General features: G+C 52.4%; 1 protein-coding gene across 2 annotated transcripts in view; it reads right to left on the bottom strand.

The window, feature by feature from the left end:
• Window positions 1–764: 764 nt before the first annotated feature.
• The window catches only part of SAMD11 (sterile alpha motif domain containing 11), a gene marked incomplete at its 5' end in the record, with an annotated part of 127,507 nt that continues 109,786 nt past the window's right edge, over window positions 765–18,485 (bottom strand). For both annotated transcript variants that reach the window (XM_082493664.1, XM_082493665.1), the window contains 4 exons: window positions 765–2,702; window positions 5,463–5,573; window positions 10,077–10,201; window positions 17,566–18,269. In XM_082493664.1, coding sequence (XP_082349790.1) covers window positions 2,454–2,702; window positions 5,463–5,573; window positions 10,077–10,201; window positions 17,566–18,269 — 1,189 coding nt within the window. In that variant the 3' untranslated portion in view covers window positions 765–2,453. The remainder of the gene's footprint in view (window positions 2,703–5,462; window positions 5,574–10,076; window positions 10,202–17,565; window positions 18,270–18,485) is intronic.

Here is an 18,485-nt window from a genome sequence, read left to right as displayed (position 1 = left end):
GTGGTCATCTCTGCCTTCATGTTCCTCTCCTGGCATCCTAACGCCGGCACACCACAAGAGGACAAGATGCCTTTTTGAAAAATGTCTTAAAAGAACAATCTTTTTCCCCCTTTTTTTTTAAAAAGAGTTCTATGTTCATGGAGTCAGAACAATGACAGCTCAGAAACATGTCCTTATTGCAGATAAACACCCAAAGGTACTGTAGCCTGGCTAGTGGCCTCCCTCTCACCCACGTGTGTAAGTGATAACAACTCAGTGTACGTATGTAAAGAGGGAATGATGCTCTTCCTGTCCTACATGGAAGACTGCTCCTTTCCTGCTTCCAGACATCCTTACCGCACAGGTAATTACTGCTGTAGTACAGTGGTGTGGGGTGTTTGCTTCATTCAGGGTTTCTTACGTCTTTTTGGAGCTTAGTGGCAGGAACAGGGATACAGAGAGGGTTTCTTTTTCTCAGCTGTGCTTAGAGTAATTACTAGACCTGCCCTTCCTAGACATGCACCCAGCCACCCTTCACCATAAGGAGGAGGACATAACCTCAGAAATTAGTAATTTGGGTTTTATTATTAACAACATCGTTATTGTAATTATTGTTATCATTTATAGCCCACTCTGAGGGGAGCAGAGCACCTCCTGCTTCGTTAGGGGTTTGGGAGTGCTCGAGACAGCTTCCCTACAGCTGGGGAAGCCTCTTGTCTTCAGGTAATTGCATAAGGGAGCCCGGGACTGCAAAGATGAGAACTGTAAAGCCCTAATTAAAAAAAAAAAAAAAAAAAAAAAAAGCTTTAACTTACCTTTTCTTCCAAAAGAGAAAGGAGTTCCTTTTTCTCCTTTCTCCAACTTCACTGGCAAGGTGCTGTCTGCCTTTTGGCAGCTGTGAACCAACCCTCAGGGTGGGGTTTAGGCCAGAAACGCAGCACAGCTCCAATGCAGCGATAGTTACTGACACCAGCGGTACGGCATACGGCGCAAGTGTACGCACAGTGAAAGAAAGGAGACTTCTGGGTAAAGCAACTGCTTGCAAGGAGCTCAGGAAGCTAGGTACCATTTGTAAATTAAGTGTTTTTCTTTTTTATTTAAATTGATTGCTGGAAAGTATTTTTATCGTGATGTGATGGATAATGACTTTTTTTTTCCTTTTACAATATAAAGAAGCTAATGTACCACCAAGCTATTCTGTAAGAAAAACGGTAGCACGTGCAACGTTTAAACAAAAAAAAAAAGGGGGGGGGAGAGGGAGAGAGAGAGAGAAAAGTACCACATGTGATTGTTGTTCACAACTGTACAAGTCACAGGAGGTCACCCCCAGGCGTTACCGTCTCATTCACAGTAGTAAAAACCTCTACCCATTGTTTTTAGCCTGAATCCCCCAGCATCCCTCCCCCTCCTCTGGGAACGCACAGGTATCTGTCTCATGGTCCACAGCAGGCCAGAATGTGCAACTACATCCACCTCTGTAACAAGGCTTTAAAAAGAACAAAAAAACAACCCTACGAACAAAAAAAACCCACCCCAAATGTATAAATGAGTCTGTTGTACACGTGAAGGAGGGAGGGGGCCACAATGGAGTGAGGCCTGTGACCCTTCGTCCCACCAAAGCACACACTCTCTTCTTCTCTTTAAAACAAAACAGCTAATAAAAAAACGAAACACCTCTGCAGGGCTGGAGCACAGGCAGAGTCCGTTCTCTGTGTGTGCCAAAAAGGACGACGCGCCAGGGAAGAGGGCAGCCCCCAGCCGGTGGGACAGCACTCAGCCGCCTGTGCCGTACCATCCACACTGAAGTAAACATGGACCGGAACTTGCCTTTATTATTTTTTTTTTCCTTTTTTTTTTTCCTTTTTGTCTGTCTTTGGTATTGTTTTAAAAGTTGCTAGAGATGCATAGACACCTGAATGAGGAACTGAGTACAGTTTCCAGGGAGGAGGAGATATTCGGGAAGGTGGTTGGTCTCATTTTTGATGGGGTTTTTTGCTCAGGGGTGCTGAGTACCATTGGGAGGAGCAATGCCCTTTCCCCTTCCCTGCTTGGAGTCACACCCAGGAGTTCCTGAAAGCCATGTTTCTTTGAAGGCAAAGAAAAGCGTTCGTTCCCTGTCCACAGCACTCCATCTCAGACTGGTGAGCGAGAAGGGGTGTGAAAGGGAATGGCGATGCTGCTGACATCCTCCAGAATCATCTTCTTTCTCTTCACTTGCGTTGTCTCAGTACGTCTTTGGATAGTTTTCTTTCCTTCCCTTTTTACAGTTTTTAAAACTTCTGTGTGTGGTTGTTGGTTTGTTGTTGATTTTTTTAAAACAAAAAGCAAATGCATCCAAAAAAATTAAAAACCTCCCTTCCTCACTCCTGTGTCTCACACTGCCGAGGGAGGCTCTCCTGCTCTCTCAAAACGCGTTACCTTCAGTTTGTTCAACTGAACCCCAGTTCCAGAAGCAGTCAAGAGCTGTCCTGCAGTTAAGATGGAGGTTTCGTGGTGTCATTGATCCCAGCAATGATGGAGGGGTTTCCGTTTTCCTGCTTTGGTGAGACGCGGCTGGCGGAGGGCAGCCCGCTGCTGAAGGGGGAGGCCACGCTGCCCGTGGAGGACGGCCGGAGATCAGCTGGGGGCAGGTCCCGCTCTGGTGGCCGTAAACCAGGAGGTTGCAGGGGGAAAGCCATGGGGAAGCCTGCCATGTACAGAACTCGGCCCACTCTCTTGGCAACCTGTTAAAAAAAATCAAGAGGAAATCAACGCAGGCAAGCAAAAAGGGATGCGAATGTGCCCAAGCTGTCTTCAGAAACCCACAGAAGCTGTTTTCACATAGCAAGCCCAAGTTCTGTGCTCCAAAGTGAACTGCAGATAGAAGACCTGTGTTATTACATCATTTGAATGAAGAGCTGCCATTCCCAATCCACCAAAAAAACCCCACCTTGGTGCCTTACCGTGGAAGAGCAGGGAGGGTTTCCTCCTCTCTCCTTTTTTCTGAAGGACTCTGTCCCGCAGTAGCGCTCCCTGCCTCGCTGCCTTGGCTATACTGGGAACTTTGGTGCATGGCACCAAAGTACAGCTGGAGCTGCAAGGTCTACCCTACATCACGTGTCAGGCTAAAGGTGCGCTGGGACTGGCAGTGCAGACCCTTTTCCGTGTTTTAGGTCCATCTGTGTTCTTTGGCCAGAAGGAGACTAAAGGCCTTGCTGAGGCGTGGGCTGAAAGGATGCATGCAACCCAAAGCTGAATCAAGTCCAGCCTCTGATCTGAAATAATCAGATCTCACTGTCGCATCAGGGGACTATGGAACTTTGCAGCCTACTTCCCTGGCCAGGTAAGGCCGCGTGGACAGGGGGGATGGTGCTCTTCCCCTGCCGCGGACCCCAGATCCCCTTCGTGAGTGGGACGCAGTGGTGCTAAGCAGCAGTTCCTGGGCCGTCTCTGCTGCGCGCGGCGTTTGGAACGCGCCTGTCTGTAGCTGCTGTCAGAGAATGACCGACTCCTGCCACGTCTGTTATTTCAGTAACAGGCGCCACTGGATGGACAGGTTGTTGGAACACTTCCCCTCTCCTTTTGCTCCCCCAGCGCAGGGTACCCTACAGCAGGTCGGGGCTCCGTCCGCTTCTGAAGAGCAGAAATCGCTCTTGCGAGGGGGTGAGGGGGGTTAAAAAAAAAAAAAAAAAATCTGAGTACAGGGTGGCTGCTGTTAACTGCACAGGAAACTGTAAGCCTGCAGCCTCTCCCTTCTTCGGCAGCACCGAAGAAAACTCCTGAAGCAGTTCTCGCCTCCCAGCAAGGGCCAAAGGCCCCACAACTTTCCAGCACCTACACAGCTGTTTCACATTTAGGCTTAAACAAAAACACAGGCTTGTGCTCAAACCAGACAACTGCGGCATTATTCAGTTAGCAACATCAGGACTCTGCTCCCCACTTACTCCCCCCGCCCCAACCGTGCCTTATTATAGACCTTTAAACACTATTGATTAAATCGAAGCAGGGTTTTTCTAGTTTCAGCCCATATCTCATATTCCCCTCACCAAATCCGATCTAAGAATGTCTGTGGGCTATTTGGCGTTCTCTGTTTTTTAAGAAACATAAGAGTTTTATTTCCTACCGAATTGACCCACAGGGAACAATTGCCCACAGAACCTTTTTATTAGACCCCTCATAAACAGTGAGGGCTGTAGGGAAAGTAGTAAAGTTGGTCTTATTGTTTTAACATAATGTAACAAACGTATAGCTTGTGGGTTTGGGAACCGATGCCAGAACAGCGCCTATCTGTGCAGCCCACGTACGCGCACACGCACGTTACTGTCATAGCTGTTCACATGACATAATCCCCGAGGGAACAGGCACAGCCTGTTCCTGACATGTGTCAGAAGCTATTTTCGGACCATTAAATGGATAAAAAAGAAGCTGGTGGAGATATTCTAGGTTTGAGTCCAACCAAAGGGAATGGGGGCAACGGAAATGGAAGTCCCCGTGCCCACGGCCGCCGCTGGGGAAGGCAGGAGAGCGGCGAGGCAGCGTTAGGAAAGCAGCAGTCTGCTACAGGGAGAGACTTGGGAGCCACGTCATAGAGGGGGAAAAAGGTATTTTTCGAAGACGAAACATTGCCGTAAGGGCACACAGCAAACTAGTCTGCTGAGGAGGAAATACTGTCCCCTAAAAGAGGGAACGTGATTAAATCAACAGAGGCAAATATGATTTCTACTTCTGATGTATCAAACTACAAGTGAGCAGCACGCACCGAGGGGGGGATGCGCAGTGCGGGGCAGGAGGGGGCACATCAGCAAGACCAGTAAGCGATGACTAGCAAGAGAGAAAAACGTTACCGAAGTCTGTTACTAGCACAGCAGAGAAGGGAAGGAGCTGGTCCATTACTCACTGGGGAGGGAAAGTAATCAACAGATGATGCTGAGACGTGTTAAATGCATTTGTGCTTCAAGCCTCGCTAAAAAGGAGGACTGCCAGGAGCCAGCTCGTTACAAGGAAAATGAGCAGCAAAAGGACTTACATCCAGTCCAGAAAGAGACAACTGGTTCCTGAGATGACTTTATCCAGTTCTTCAGGTACTTTGGGATGACTACTTTCAGGTTCAGCTGTGCTGAAAACATCTCTACCTTACCTCACCTGTTTACGGCTTTTCTTCTTTCCTGGCCGGTATTTGGGGGAACAGCAGGAGCCGGGCAATTTTTAGGAGTTTCGCACTGCATCCCTGTTACTCCCTCCCACCACTTGGCCTGAACTATTTGCTTCTGCCCCTGGGCACTGAATAGCAGCCGTGTTTTCTTCCTGAAGGAGTTGTGTGACTGGCTCCAGATGAGGGTATAGAACATTTTGGTAGACAGATAAAGCTTTCTTAAAACCAGAGTTACAAATAAATAAATAAACAATTATCGCTTGATAAATTGTATTGAATAAACCATGTCTCTTGACAGCCGTATTCCAGCAAGGGACAACTTTAAAGTGTGCCTCGTAGGAAGTTTTCCTACCTGTGACCTTATCTTCAGTGCAGGTCCGAGTTTCAGCCCCATATTGTTCAGTAAGTGCTCTTCCGTCAGGAGGGGCAGGGTCTCACCGTCAATAGCCTGCTCTCGGAATACCTGGAAGAAACCAGAACGCAGGTCCAGGCTTAGAAATGCCAGTGACATACCTGATGCGCTCGTCTTGCTGCTGCACAGAAGGGCGCCGTAGAAAAGGCAGCCGCTAAGGGCCTCAGTGATGAAGTAGGCGCATAGTAATACACGAGAGGTATATACAATCCTGTGTCCACAGCTAGGAGCCAACACGTAAAAGGAGATACACGGGAATGTCAATTAGGGCTGGTTGAGCCAGTTTAGATAAAGCAATACGGGGTTGGGGTTTTTTACTTTTTTTTTTTTTTTTACGTTGGGATGGGCCATGAAGTTTTTTTCTCTGGGGAACATGCCCAGGTTTAGTGACCACGACTGCTGACCTACTGCAACATCACGAGCAAGCCCAGCTGATAGCGTACGGTAGCGGATTCGAGAAAGAAGAGTGCCATGCCCAGGAGCCTTATCCCAACTTCAAAAAGGGCAGAAGACATAGGAGAAAAGATAAGAATCTAAAATTGGGCAAATCCTAGGTCACTCACACTCGTGTGGATATTGGGAAAAAGTTGACCCAGTAGACTTCAAAAGTATTTGCAGTCTTCAGTGAGGCATATGCCATTGAAAAGGAGGAACTCGCTTGGTCATGCATTTCCTTCTCAAAGCTGCTAATTTCCAAAACAGTCTCCAGGCAAAATACATAAACAGATCTGTGGAGCACATTCTGCAGGTTAGAGGGATTCGTGTGCAACACTCAGTTTTGCAGCTTTTTTTTTTTTTCTTTTTTCCCTCCTTTGCCTGCTGTATATTACAGCCATCCCTAGAACACACCGGCCGCCTGGAGAACGCAGTCCGGCACACAGTCCAGCAGTGAGTCCCGCTACCCAGAACACCTACTGGGATCGGGGGGGATGAGCCCTCTTCACTGGGCTGTTTTAGCACTCGGCCCTTTCTATTTCCCCAACACTTCTAGCAACACGGACTAATAAATATCGCAGTGCCGCTGTACTGACTGAGGTGGCCAAGCGGTACCGCTGAACGTGGCACCATCCAACTGAGTCACCCGCGTTGGCCTCTCAGACGGTTTCCATTAACAGTCCAGCGAGTTTCTAACCCCTCTCCCCGTCAGCTGAGCGAAGCAGAACCTGGGGATGTGCATACGTATAATCACCGAAATGACAGCAGGGCTAGTACAGTTTTATAAAATGGCGGTTTCATATGAACACATTCTAATACCATTTTAACACATTCTTAAGGACAGAAATAAGATACTTTGTTTTGCCTCCATCTATTTCAAATGACAGGGTCATGCAAGAGTTTTCCACCTAACCTGTACCGTGTTATAAAGGTTAAAGTCTGGATACGTGGTCTTATTGCTCCATTCTTCATATACAGAGCAGGGCTATACTTACACCAGTCTCCCCGGGGTGTTTATTCTGGACACACCAGCTCAATATTTCAAAAGTAAACTGCCATCATTCGGTAATTTAGCCAGCAGGTTCCCCTCGGTTCTGGGAGATGTCAGTCAGATGCCTGGTTTGTTTGTGTGTTTGTTTGTTTTTAAATGAAACCACACCTCCACTCCGTAGCAATTTTTCACACCCCAGCTCATACTGGAGCTCGCCCAAACGACCTGTGTGTGGGGCCTGATCCCGCTGTCTCTCCACGCAGTGGCTGATGCGTAGCATTATTACTACCAAACACTGCGGCAAGGGAAGGGGGTTCAATTTATTTAATGGCTTCTTTTTCAGCAGCAGACCACAGCCCTGAGCCACCCCTTTGCAGAGTGCCAGTGGCCGTTTGAGCCACGGCGGCTGAGCTGTTACAAGTGGGTTTTATTGCTGGACTCCACCAGCAAAGCTGCTCATGACTGCAGCGTGTGTTTCTGCTCTTTGACCTAGCAAAACTTACTATACCGATTTCTTTTCCTTCCTCTGAAGGCAGTGTGGCTGGGAGCCAAAAGCCTCCCTTCGCTCAGCACTATAAACCCTCCACAAAGCGCCTTAACTTGAGAAAAGCATCTCCTTTGGGTGTCCCACAGGTCTTGATCCACAGCAGGGAGAAAGCTGAATGTTGTCGAGGGCTGAGATCAGGCACGGCAACTTTTGTTTTTGCTGAAGTTTTCTTGTTTGTCTGAAACATGTTTCTAAATGCACAGCGTACCACCAAACCCTCGCTGGGTTTTCCTGGCAGAAGCCTGCAGACCAGTGCCAGACCTCCCCGGCAGCTGTGGTTTTGGAGACGAGAACACAGACAGCTCTGCAGCTTAGAGCCACGGAGCTGGGTCACCCCTGAACACTGGCATTTGCACATAGTAAAAAACCTGTTAGGCATGAAACCATAGTGCATAAAAACGCATCATCCCTTAAGCCACGCACCCCCCCATAACGCAACATAGCAAGGCCACGCCGGGAGGCTGTTTACAGCAGCTCCCATTATCGTAAAACATTTTGTTTGCAATGCACTGAGAAGATTGCTGAACCTTTGTCTCAGCGAGCTATTGATTTCTTCCCCACCGGTGTACCAGGAGCTGGCACGGAAGGTGTAAATGGATGATCCTTCCGCAAGGTGGTTGCGTTAAAGATTTCTGCACATTTCCTACTGGCCGCATTCAGAAGCTTTCAGCCAATTCTGATCTTCATTCCCCAACGCAGGAATGCAGACACACTGCAACGCCACCAATGCAAGAGCACACTGTTTGGGGTGGGGGGGTAACACAGAATGCGAGTAGCGGTGTATTTTGCGTTTAGAGCCTTTTGCTTGAGCTCTCTTCAGCACATACTGCAGCCCGCACATGTACGCTCCTGAGCCCACCACCTCATCCTCACTAAACCCAGCTCCTGGGCTCCCCTCTACACGCACAGACCTGCTGCTTCTCCCTCCCATAAACACCCGTCCATCCACCATCTTTTTTTCACCAGTGTCCTTTCCTTCCCTCTCTCCATCATCAGAGAATGACCCCTTCTCTCTTCCACACACCCGGTCACCCTCATCCTCTCCCAAGTACAACCCAAATCTCTGTCATTCCTCTTGGGAAGTGTTACACGTACCCCATCTCCCTAACAAGCACTCACCTTCCTAAATACATGCACGCGCAGCTGTTTGCTCCATAGCAGCACTGGTTTTATACGTGGTTTTAACAAAGCACGTTCCGATGGGACGAACATCACAGTTAGGGGCAAGGAAGGACACGCTTTGGATTGAAAGCACATTATCCCATCAAGAAGGGGGAAGCGTGGGGCAACTCCAGGTTTCTGCTTCCCCGTCCCCTCTGGAGGGATGCAAAAGCATCCACCTTTCCCCCGGCACACTACCAAACCAGCGTCTCCTAAAGCGAACCCCTGCTGCCTAACAGGCGGCCCCGGCAGAAGCAGGGGTGGGTGCTGAGCTTCACCCTGCTCAGAGCAGCTGGGGGAGGGCACAGGCTCTGGGAGAGGACATTTGCCCAATGCAACTAACAGGGAGAGACAGCAAGGGCCAAAGAGGAGGCAGATTTTTAGAACTCAGATTTCAGCCGGCCTGGATGTCAAAGCACAGCTTTGCACTCCTTAGCTGTCAGTCAGGGAAGCTCCTCTCTCGAAGCGGCATGTGCGGAAGCTGAACTCCTGCTCTCCTTCCTCCCTTCGGGGACCTGTTCTCAGCCTAGGACGTCTCTCTGCTGAAAGGCCGGATTGTCCTGAACTTTGGCCCTTTGCCTCTCTATCTCTGGTACTTTCAGTCCCTCCCGGCTAAGCACACCGTATCCTCTCTACAAGGCGGTCCCAGACAGCTCAGGAATCTGTGCCTTTGCAGTTGCTGCGTTTTCTCAATGGGGCATTTATAATGGACTCTAGCAGATGCGGAAGCCAAAAACACAGGGTTGTTTTTTGTATTGCACCTCACGACCTCACACTGAGCAGGCTTTACGAAGCCCCCAGTACTGATGGATGTTTCAACCCTGCTATAATGAGCTGAAAAATCCCAGTCACCATCACTCCACAGCCTAAGCGTGGAGCCTACTCTGACTTCTCGCCGCCCCGCTCTGCCCCACAGTGCTCTGGGTGCAGCAGGAGGACACAGCACCTTCTGCCAGGCTGGGTGGTACCGCGGGCTGCCCACCCCCATCCAGGGACTACCTGACAGCCCATCCCTCGGCACAGCCGCTCTGCTCAAAGCCACCGCAGTGTTGAGCTCTGCGATAGAGCACAGGGCAGCTTCTAAAAGCAGCGAGAGAGAAACGACACTAAGAGCCACTAACCATGATCAACCCTACAACTCAGATGCTCTCTCCTAACCTTGGCCCTACTCCCATCCTCTCCCACTGGACTCCTCATCGCTATCCATGTGCAAGGCCCATCACACCTGGCGGGGGGTTAGCTGGCAGCAAGTAGCTATTTAGCAATCCACTAGGAAAAAAAAAAAAAAAAAGAAAAGCTTTAAGCCCTGTAGGGCTCTGAGCTATACCTTCTCCTAGGAGGGACAGCGCAAGTAAAATAGGCACAGATGGGAGAGAGGACGTTCCTCCCGTGATGTTCTTGGGGCTGTTAAGAGATTTACCTGAGTGTACTCGGTGCAGCCAGACAAGTTGGACACAAAGCTGCATACATCCTCCACCGTCCATTTGCTGATGTCTTCCAGCGCAGGGCTTTCCTCGCCATCCAGAAAGAGACCTCCCATGGTGCCTGGATTGTTTGGAGTTGGGGGGGGTAGGAGGGAGGGGAGGAGAAAGAAACATAAATCATTAAAATCCCACACGGACAACAACTAGCCTGCAATCTGAATATTTTTCTCTAGCCACACATTCATCTTTAATGACCTGTCAATTAAAGCACTGGGCAGGGTCAATTCATAGGCCTCTTCCTCCTGGAGGTCCCCAGCTTAGAAAGGGGGGCAGGGGAAAGGAAAAAATCCAAGCTAATGCATTTCATGTGTTTAATGTTCTTCAGCTGCGGGGAAGAAACGGGGGGAGGGGGAGGGGAAGGGAGAGAAAAGAAAAAAAACCCTGAAGGAGTGTTTCTCCACACGCACCGCAAAGCGGAAAACTCTGACTGCCCTGTGGGTTTCTTTCCCCCAGCCCTTCTCCTGGCTACGTGCTCCGAATGATAACAGGCCCCGGCACCTCTCCCTGGTGGCCCGCTGCCTTGCCGGAGCGTGAATCACCGGAGAACGTCTTGCTCTTTTCAAAGTGTTCATTTTCAATCCACCCCAGCCTGAAATATCCATCGCATCGGTCTGCCCCAACACAGCAGAATACACCGCCCGCCGTCCACTCCACCGCAGGAGCCGGGCATCTCTCCTGGCCCAGCATCTGACGGGTGACGGGATGACCCCTGCCAGCCCCCGCGACACTCTGAAGACATCACAGCTCAGTTCAAGCCGATATGTCAATTCTCCGCAACGCAACAGCGGTTCGGGTCCCAGCCCTGTCAGCAGAGACGAAGGTGATGGGTTCCAAAAGGGTGGGAGGGAGCCCCCCCCCGCCGCCCTGCGTCGGCAGTGCCTGACAGCACGGGACGTGCACGCGGGGAGAAAACCAGACTGGAGCCGAGAGAGGAGCTGGAGGAGAGACACAGAGAATAAGAAATGGCGAGAGAGACGCCAGCCAGGTAACTCCTATCTACTGTAGTGTGTAAAAGGAAAAGTGCAGAAACAAGTAAGGAAGAAGCCTGGCTCCAGAAAACATCGCTTTGGGGGGAGGGGGCAAAAAAAAAAAAAAAAGGCATTATTAATCTGTGGAACTCACTGCTGCATGATATCATTTAGACCAAGATCAAAAGGACATTTCTAGGGATGTTTACAGTGGGTAGAGAAAGCCTTTATGAGGGGTATAAACTGTTATGCTTCAGGGCACAAAGCAACATATTACCAGAAAAAATATTTCTCCCAAGGGTCTGTCATGACAAAATTATCTGTTCTGTAGGCTTAAGGTTTTTCCCCCGAGGCATTTGATCTGCACCATGGAGGTAACCCTTTGCTGCGACTCCTTCGCTCCCGTCCACAGCGGGTCGGGAGAGCACTTCTGCAAGTAATGACAAGGTAAAGCGGGATGCAACACAATCGTGGTGGGGAGCATAAGCCCAGAGGAGGAGCAGTGGCCGGTTCCCTGCGGGAACGCACCAGGTCAGAGGCAAGAGGCGCAGAAAGAGCAAACAGCCAAGCCACACGCCGAGTCTCCGCTGGCTAGTTGGCAAAGCCACCGGCACCGTCCAGAGCAACAGGAAAAGCACAGGATGTACAGAGGAAGTTATCATGCCAATAAGACGCTTTTAGAACAACAGCAGTCTGCACAAGCAGCAGTCAGACGCTATGTAATCATTTCCGCTACGTTTCCGCTCCCAACTTCCTACTTCCCTTCCCAGCCTCACCCTCCGCACCGTTCCTGCAGCTCCACCACCACTCGGGGAAGGAGACAGCGGTGCCCGTCTGCAGCCCACACCCTGCCGGGCACCCGACGTGCATCTCCCAGCGCAGCAGTGAGACGGGGACCACGCAGCGACTGGGGAGGGACAGCCATTGCTCACAAACGCCCCCAGCAGCGGCCGCGTCTCTCCTTACACACACGGGCCAGCGCAAACAGCCGAGTGCCAACTCCAGCGCTGGAGCCGTGGGGAGAAACAGGAGCCCTCCAAGTCCTGCTGCCTCTGCCAGCTCTACCTGTCCCTCCGGAGCAGGGATGAGGCTGTCCCTCCCTCTCCCTGTGCCTCGGGGGCTCAGGCACGTCTTTGCAGGCCGCCCTGTCAGCGCTGCGTACCAGCCCCGGGGCCCTCAGGGCACTCGCTGTGGGCAACAACCAGACCCTTCACCTGGTCTAGTGGGAAGTGTCCCTGCCCAGGGCAGGGGGGTTGGAACTTGATGATCTCTAAGGTCCCTTCCAACCCAAACCATTCTATGATTCACACCCCCTTCACATCCATAGCCTCTACCTTCTGGCAGACCTCAGTCTTTCCTTCTGGCAGTCCCAGCCTGGCTCTTGCTCTGCTTGCTGCTCCCAGGAGAGCTCTGCCCGGCTGTGACATGCCCAGCACGGAGACCCTCGCCACCCTGTGCCCCGCTGGGGGCCAGGCAGCTCCTCGCTCTCTTCGCATCCCTTCTTCTTCCAGCTGGAAAAAGCTTCAAATACTTTTGTGTCTGATAACAGCTGCAGAGAAAATGACCGGCTTTCCAGCGAGCTAGTCGCCCGTCGGCGCGGGAGGGGGAGGCAGAGGCCGTTGCCAAAGGGCCAGCGAGAACTTTCCTTCCCCTCGCCACCCCCAGACAGACAGATGGACAAGAGCCCTCATTCTCATTCCGATCGCATTCCATTTTCCAGGAGACAAACTCACAGCTGCTTACGTTAAAATTCACAAAACACTCAAATGGGCTGAGGGCTTTTTTCCTTTTTTTTTTTTTTTTTCTGTTTCGGGGGAGGGGTTTTCTTTCTCAGGGTGGGGGGTAATTCTCTTTCTCCTTTTTGGAAGAGCGGCTGCAGCTTGGTAAATAGAGGAAGTGAAATTGAACTCAATTATTCCAGGCACAGTCAATGCTCGGGCGAGACACCTCCATCTGCAGCCAGAGCGAGCGTCTCGGAGGGGATCTGACTGTAACAGCCAACTGCTTTAAAATTAGGTACTTCCTTATTCCAAAAGCCAGCCAAGGATTGAATTGCAGCATCCCAGTGCTCGGGAATGAATCTTCCAGTCACCAGCCAGCCAGACCCATCCTCAGCGTTTAACCTCAGCCGGCACGGAGAGGCTGGTGAGTCCCCGCCAGTCACGCACACCTCGCCAGGTCCCCACCAGCGCGGGCAGAGATTTTTGCCCAGATGCTGCGCTCACAGCTGGCAGGGATGAGGGGAGAGGTGGAAGGCTTCCCTCCGGTCCCTCTCCTGCGCTGCAATCGCACTGAACGCAAGATCATTTGCAGGGTTACTGACATCGCCGGCTGAGCTGGGCTAGCAACCGCTTCTCCTACAGAAGCCTGTCTCCTCTGTGGTTTTCTTTCCTTTGTCTCTTCGTGCCCCCAGAAGAAAGGAAGGGAGAGGTCAAGACACGCACAGACGCACACACAGTAAGCCTGCTGTGTCCAAGAGGGAGGGCAAGGCAGTCCCGCTGTATGGGAACAAGAAATATTTTCCATGTACCCACACACAGAGAAATATAATACGGCCAAAATATTTATCTCGGAGAGTTTGTTTTCCTTTCCCATTTATACCAGGGAAAGAGGGACTGACTGGTGGAAATATTCTTGGGAGGGGGAAGGGGGAACCAATACTTTGGGTTCTGGCCTATTAGCAAGTTCTGGGCCACAGAACTTAAAAGCTAGAGGGTAGAAACCTACTTCCACTGAAGTTAGCGGCAAATCACCCCTGGTCCCTGCAGCAAAGCCCAAAATCTCATGGTGAGCACAGAAGAGCTCAGCCCTAGTAGCTCCAAAGGCTTAGTCCCCCATTCTGTGTACTCAGCACCCCTGAAGTGGGGGCTGTAGAGCCTGGTGTTCAGGTGTCCCCCCTGCCCTTTTGTTCCCACCTCAGCTCTGTCACCAGACTGAAGTCAGCAGATGCGGGAATGACCTCAGGAAGGACTTCTGCAGGAGGACACAGCAGCTGTAGCTCTCTGGCCTCGGTGTGTATCTCATTTGCAACTAGTACAGGACCAGCCCTCAGCACACTGCATCCAGCCACCGGCCCTTTCTCATTTTAAGGTGCCTGGAGCAGAAGGGCTCCTGTCCCTCCTCGGGAAGAGACCGCACCGTCTGCTCCATCTCTGCGCATGGCTGCACCCACTCACCACTGCTCTGGCAGTTCGGAGAATGATAACAAATAGGTGCCAAGTGGCTAGAAGGGACGCACCTTCTATTATAATAATGACATGTCACCGGATCCTGCTGGACTGCGAGGATGCATAAAGGGCAGCATCTATTCCCTGCCAGGCCTCCTCTGTCTTGCTCTATGATAAATGAGGGTCCGAGAGACTGGTAATGGATTACAGAGCATTTCACCAGATGGGGCCCAGCGTGAAGGGACTGAAAAGAATCCATCGTCCCAGGCCAGTGTCGTGTAGACAGGTGTCCACGTAAAAGCCCTCGCCACCCATGCCGCAATCCATTTATAATCTTCCTCCCTCCTCCTGATATCCAGCTGCTTCAGCAGAGAAGCCAAAGGCTGAACGGGTCAGGGAGAGCAACCCTTCTGGCCATCCCAGCGAGGGAAACCTCTGCTGCAAATCCAGCGGCCGGGCTGCAACGGGGCTGTCCCTGCTGCACGGAGATGCGCGAGGTGTTGTTCCCGGCATCACAGGAGCCAATTCAGGTGCCAACTGGGAGACCAGCGCACAAAGCAAACCCACTTGGAAGTCAGCCCCTCTATGGGTTTAATCAGTTTTGCTACCACTCTCTAACCCCTCTCCCCTTCCTCCCGGTGCAGACACCCCCTCCTTCCTGCACACCGGAGAGGGCTCGGGTCACGCAGCGGCACTGGAAGGCTTGCGTTAATTGCTCTCCAGACTACAGATCGATAGAAGGATTTTAGCCTCCTGCACACTCCATCCTTCACCTTTTCCAAAGGACGGGGCTGGAGGAGGGGAGCAAGGCTGCTGAAACCTTGAGGAGATGAGGTCATCGAGCAGCCGCCAGATCCCCAGAAGGCAGCTCAGGGAATCGACCCAGCTCTGGCTGCCTCATCGATATTCTTCTTCCCAGTAGGGACAAAAAAAAACAGCTCTCTGCCTCCGAAGCTGGAGCCTCCCCTTGCTGGAAGACCAGAGGAGCCGCCTGAAACTCGGTGGTCATTTTCTGCCAGCCACTTCCCTCCTCTCCTCCCTCTGGCTCTCCCTTTGGGCCTGCCACTTTACCTGCCTCGTTTAGGTGGTTACTTTATAATACCAGCCTCCAGCGTACAGCACAACATCCTGACCATCCCAGCCAGAAGAGCAGTCCTTGTGCAAAAAAGAAATTATCTGGCAGCGGGGGAGAGGTGGGAGCAGTTCTGTCTGTCTATCTTGAGGTGGTTCGTGTTCCCCAAGGGCGGAAAATAACACATTTTTCATTGACGCACGTTACCCCAGCACAGCCCGTGATCCCCGCAGCATTTGGATCAATATAGCCCTCAATATTTCGGCTGCTGAACTCCCAGCTCTCCTATCGACCCGCTGTGCTGCACCAAACAAGACGCCCTGTCTTCCCAAGCCTGTTTCAGGTGAGAGCTTTTGCTATGGAGTTGTACGGTGCCCAGCACAACAGGGCCTAAACTCAGTGCTGCTGTCCCGCAAACAGGCAGTATTAACAGCCACGACAACGTGTGAAGCTAGCCAAAAGCAAAAGAGCCCTCAGGAAAAGACCTACAGCTCTGGAACAGGCTCCACAAATCAGCAGTGCCTGGAAACCGGGCAGTGAAACACAGCCCTGATCTTTGCCGAGGCCTCAAGACACGACTGTGATATAAATTCAAAGTGATAATAATAAATGGCCTATTACAGTAACTCGCGCATTGCTGGGGGAGGGAGGAAACCCATCTACAATCCAGGCCTCCCTGCAGAGCCTCACACAAGCGATGAGCACCATAGAGCCGCGCGTTTCCCTTTTTAATGGCCGGGAGAAAAAGGCTCCTGCGAGGAAGCCTCAGCAGCCCAAGGCAGCGGGAATATTTATCATGTTGGCCACCTGCCTGTCATAGAAAAATCGCTTCCTCCTTCCTGGTTGGGAGGCAGCTCTAATGAGCGATGGGCAGCCACGTTCACAACCGCGGCAGCTCTTTGCATAGAAAACAGGCAGCCTCAGCGACCCACATGCCGTGCCCCCCCTTCCTCCCTCCTCCATGTGGCAGGAGGTCCTACCTCCTGCTAATTGCTCAGCCAAGTAATTAGCTGAGGCAGATTTTGGCTCTCGGCTAGGCTAGCGGGGCTGCCACCCTGCTCTGCCCCCAGGAGACCCCTGGGCAGACCAGCTATCAGGGTGTGAAACCCCAGTTTGCACCACCTGTACTCACCGTTCCCGCCTGGCTCCAGCTGTGCCTGCCTCTGCTGCTCATCTCCGTAGCCCAAGGAACCGCACCGCTGGGGACCAGAGAGCTGGCAACGATTCCCTGCCTGCCGGTCCCATCCAACAGGCACCAGTCCAGCCCTACCAGTGCCTCTCAGACTGAGAAATACACCACAGGCAGGGGAAAGAGCCCATCTACCCCTGCCCCGGAAAAGGGGCACAGCAGTGGTAAGTGACACCCCCGAGGGCATGGGACAGCCACGGTGTCTAAGTCACTGCTAGGGAACTCTTTTGGCACCCCATCACAAAGATGCTGTCTCACACACTACCCAGGGAATGTCCCACATACGACACTCAGTAGGGAGGAAAATGCTGCAGCCTTAATCCTCCCTTTCCCTCTCGAACCACAGCAACGCACAGAGGGAGAACCGAGCACGTGGGACCCAGCCAGCCACCCCCAGCCCCGCACATCCCCAGCGCCATCTGCACCTCTGCCTGCGGAACGGCCTCCCCCTCGCCACCAGCCCGCGGCCGCTGCCCACGCAGGGCAGGTCACCCCGGGAAGCTCTCCTGCTCCTTTGTCCTGCTGCATCTGGGTGTTTCTCTCCAACCTGGCCCCTCCAACCCCCACTGCTTGGAAACCCCATGAGCGCAGCCCAACACTCTTACAGCCTTTCAGGTCACCCTTCCAGGTACAACACTTCTGGCCCTTCACTTTGTAGGCCAGCACCTTGCAGCCCATTAATAATTTTTGTTGCCTCTCCCTGAAGCCCCCTATAGTTCACTGCCGTCTGTCCTGAAACACATGAAGGCCCGAGCGATTGCAAGATCCATCACACTGCGATCTCCCTTCTCACGTGCTTGGGACTCACTCTGTCCCTGCTGGCCCTCTTTATGACCTTTGATTTGCTTCATTGCAAATGAAGTCCTTTATACTGATTAAAAGAAGGTGCTTGGTTCCCTGCACAGAAAAAAAGTAGTACAACCACACTGCAGAAGAGGAGGGGGAAGGGGAAGAGTCCCACTTTTAGCACTCTGCAGAACACGTTGCTGCTCCAACCGGTAACTCGGCGCCAGGCCCCCACGCACTCACCTGCATGGAAGTACGGGCTCATCGTGTAAGGGAATCCAAAGGGCAGCGGCTGAGGTGGCGGGATGGAGGCTGGCGGGAGATATTTCACCTCGTTTTTGTTGATGCCTGGGCCAAGCAAATGGCTGGGGGACTCGGCGCTCGAGGAGCTGCAGGGGGCGTTTTGGCCAGCAGCCGCTTCACCCAGCTCCTTGGCCCCTTCGCAGACTTTCCCAGTCTCTTTGCACTCCTTAAGCTCAGCAGCCGAGCTGCTGCTCTCAGCCTTCAGGCTCTCCGGCTTCTCATCGCTCACATCTGCGTCGCTCTCAGAGTCCTTCATCTCCTCATCGTTACAGTCTGGCGCCCCGTCCCGCACCCGGGGCTCCGCCAGCTCCTTGGCCTCGCTCAGCCCCTGCGGCTCAGCGCGGTGGTGTGTCGATTTCCGACTGCCCCGCCGGGGCTGCTCCTTGGGCGGCGTGGCGCTGCTGGGGACGCTGGGGTTGAGGGAGAGCAGGGGAGTGTTGTTGTGCCGCAGCACCAGCATGGCGTTCCTCCGGGAGAGCTCCTCCCGCAGCGGGTGGCCCTCGGGGATGTCGTGCACGTTGCGCAGGGCCGGGTGGTCTGGGGGCAAGCCGGGATGCAGGCTCAGCGGGTCACCAGCCAGTAGCCTTTGCCTGTGGAGATTCTCCAGCTCCTTCTGGCGGATGATCTCGGCCGACATCTCCAACCTAAATTGGGAGAGGCAGAGAGGGAACGTTGAGGTGGGAATAACTTGCTACCCCCCCAGCCATGCTGAACCAGAGCTTGCAGCATCAAGGTGTCACCTCCACACCCACACATGGATTCAATTGGTCTCACCCGGACACCGCTGTCGCCTGTGCACAGCTCATCCAACACAGCACCCCCCATTAGGAAAGGGAAGGAAAAACCCAACCCCAGCGCGG

The sequence above is a fragment of the Vanellus vanellus genome, assembly GCF_965231255.1.
Source record: "Vanellus vanellus genome assembly, chromosome: 20".
NCBI classification, from domain to species: Eukaryota; Metazoa; Chordata; class Aves; order Charadriiformes; family Charadriidae; genus Vanellus; species Vanellus vanellus.
This window is presented reverse-complemented; position numbering and strand designations above follow the sequence as displayed.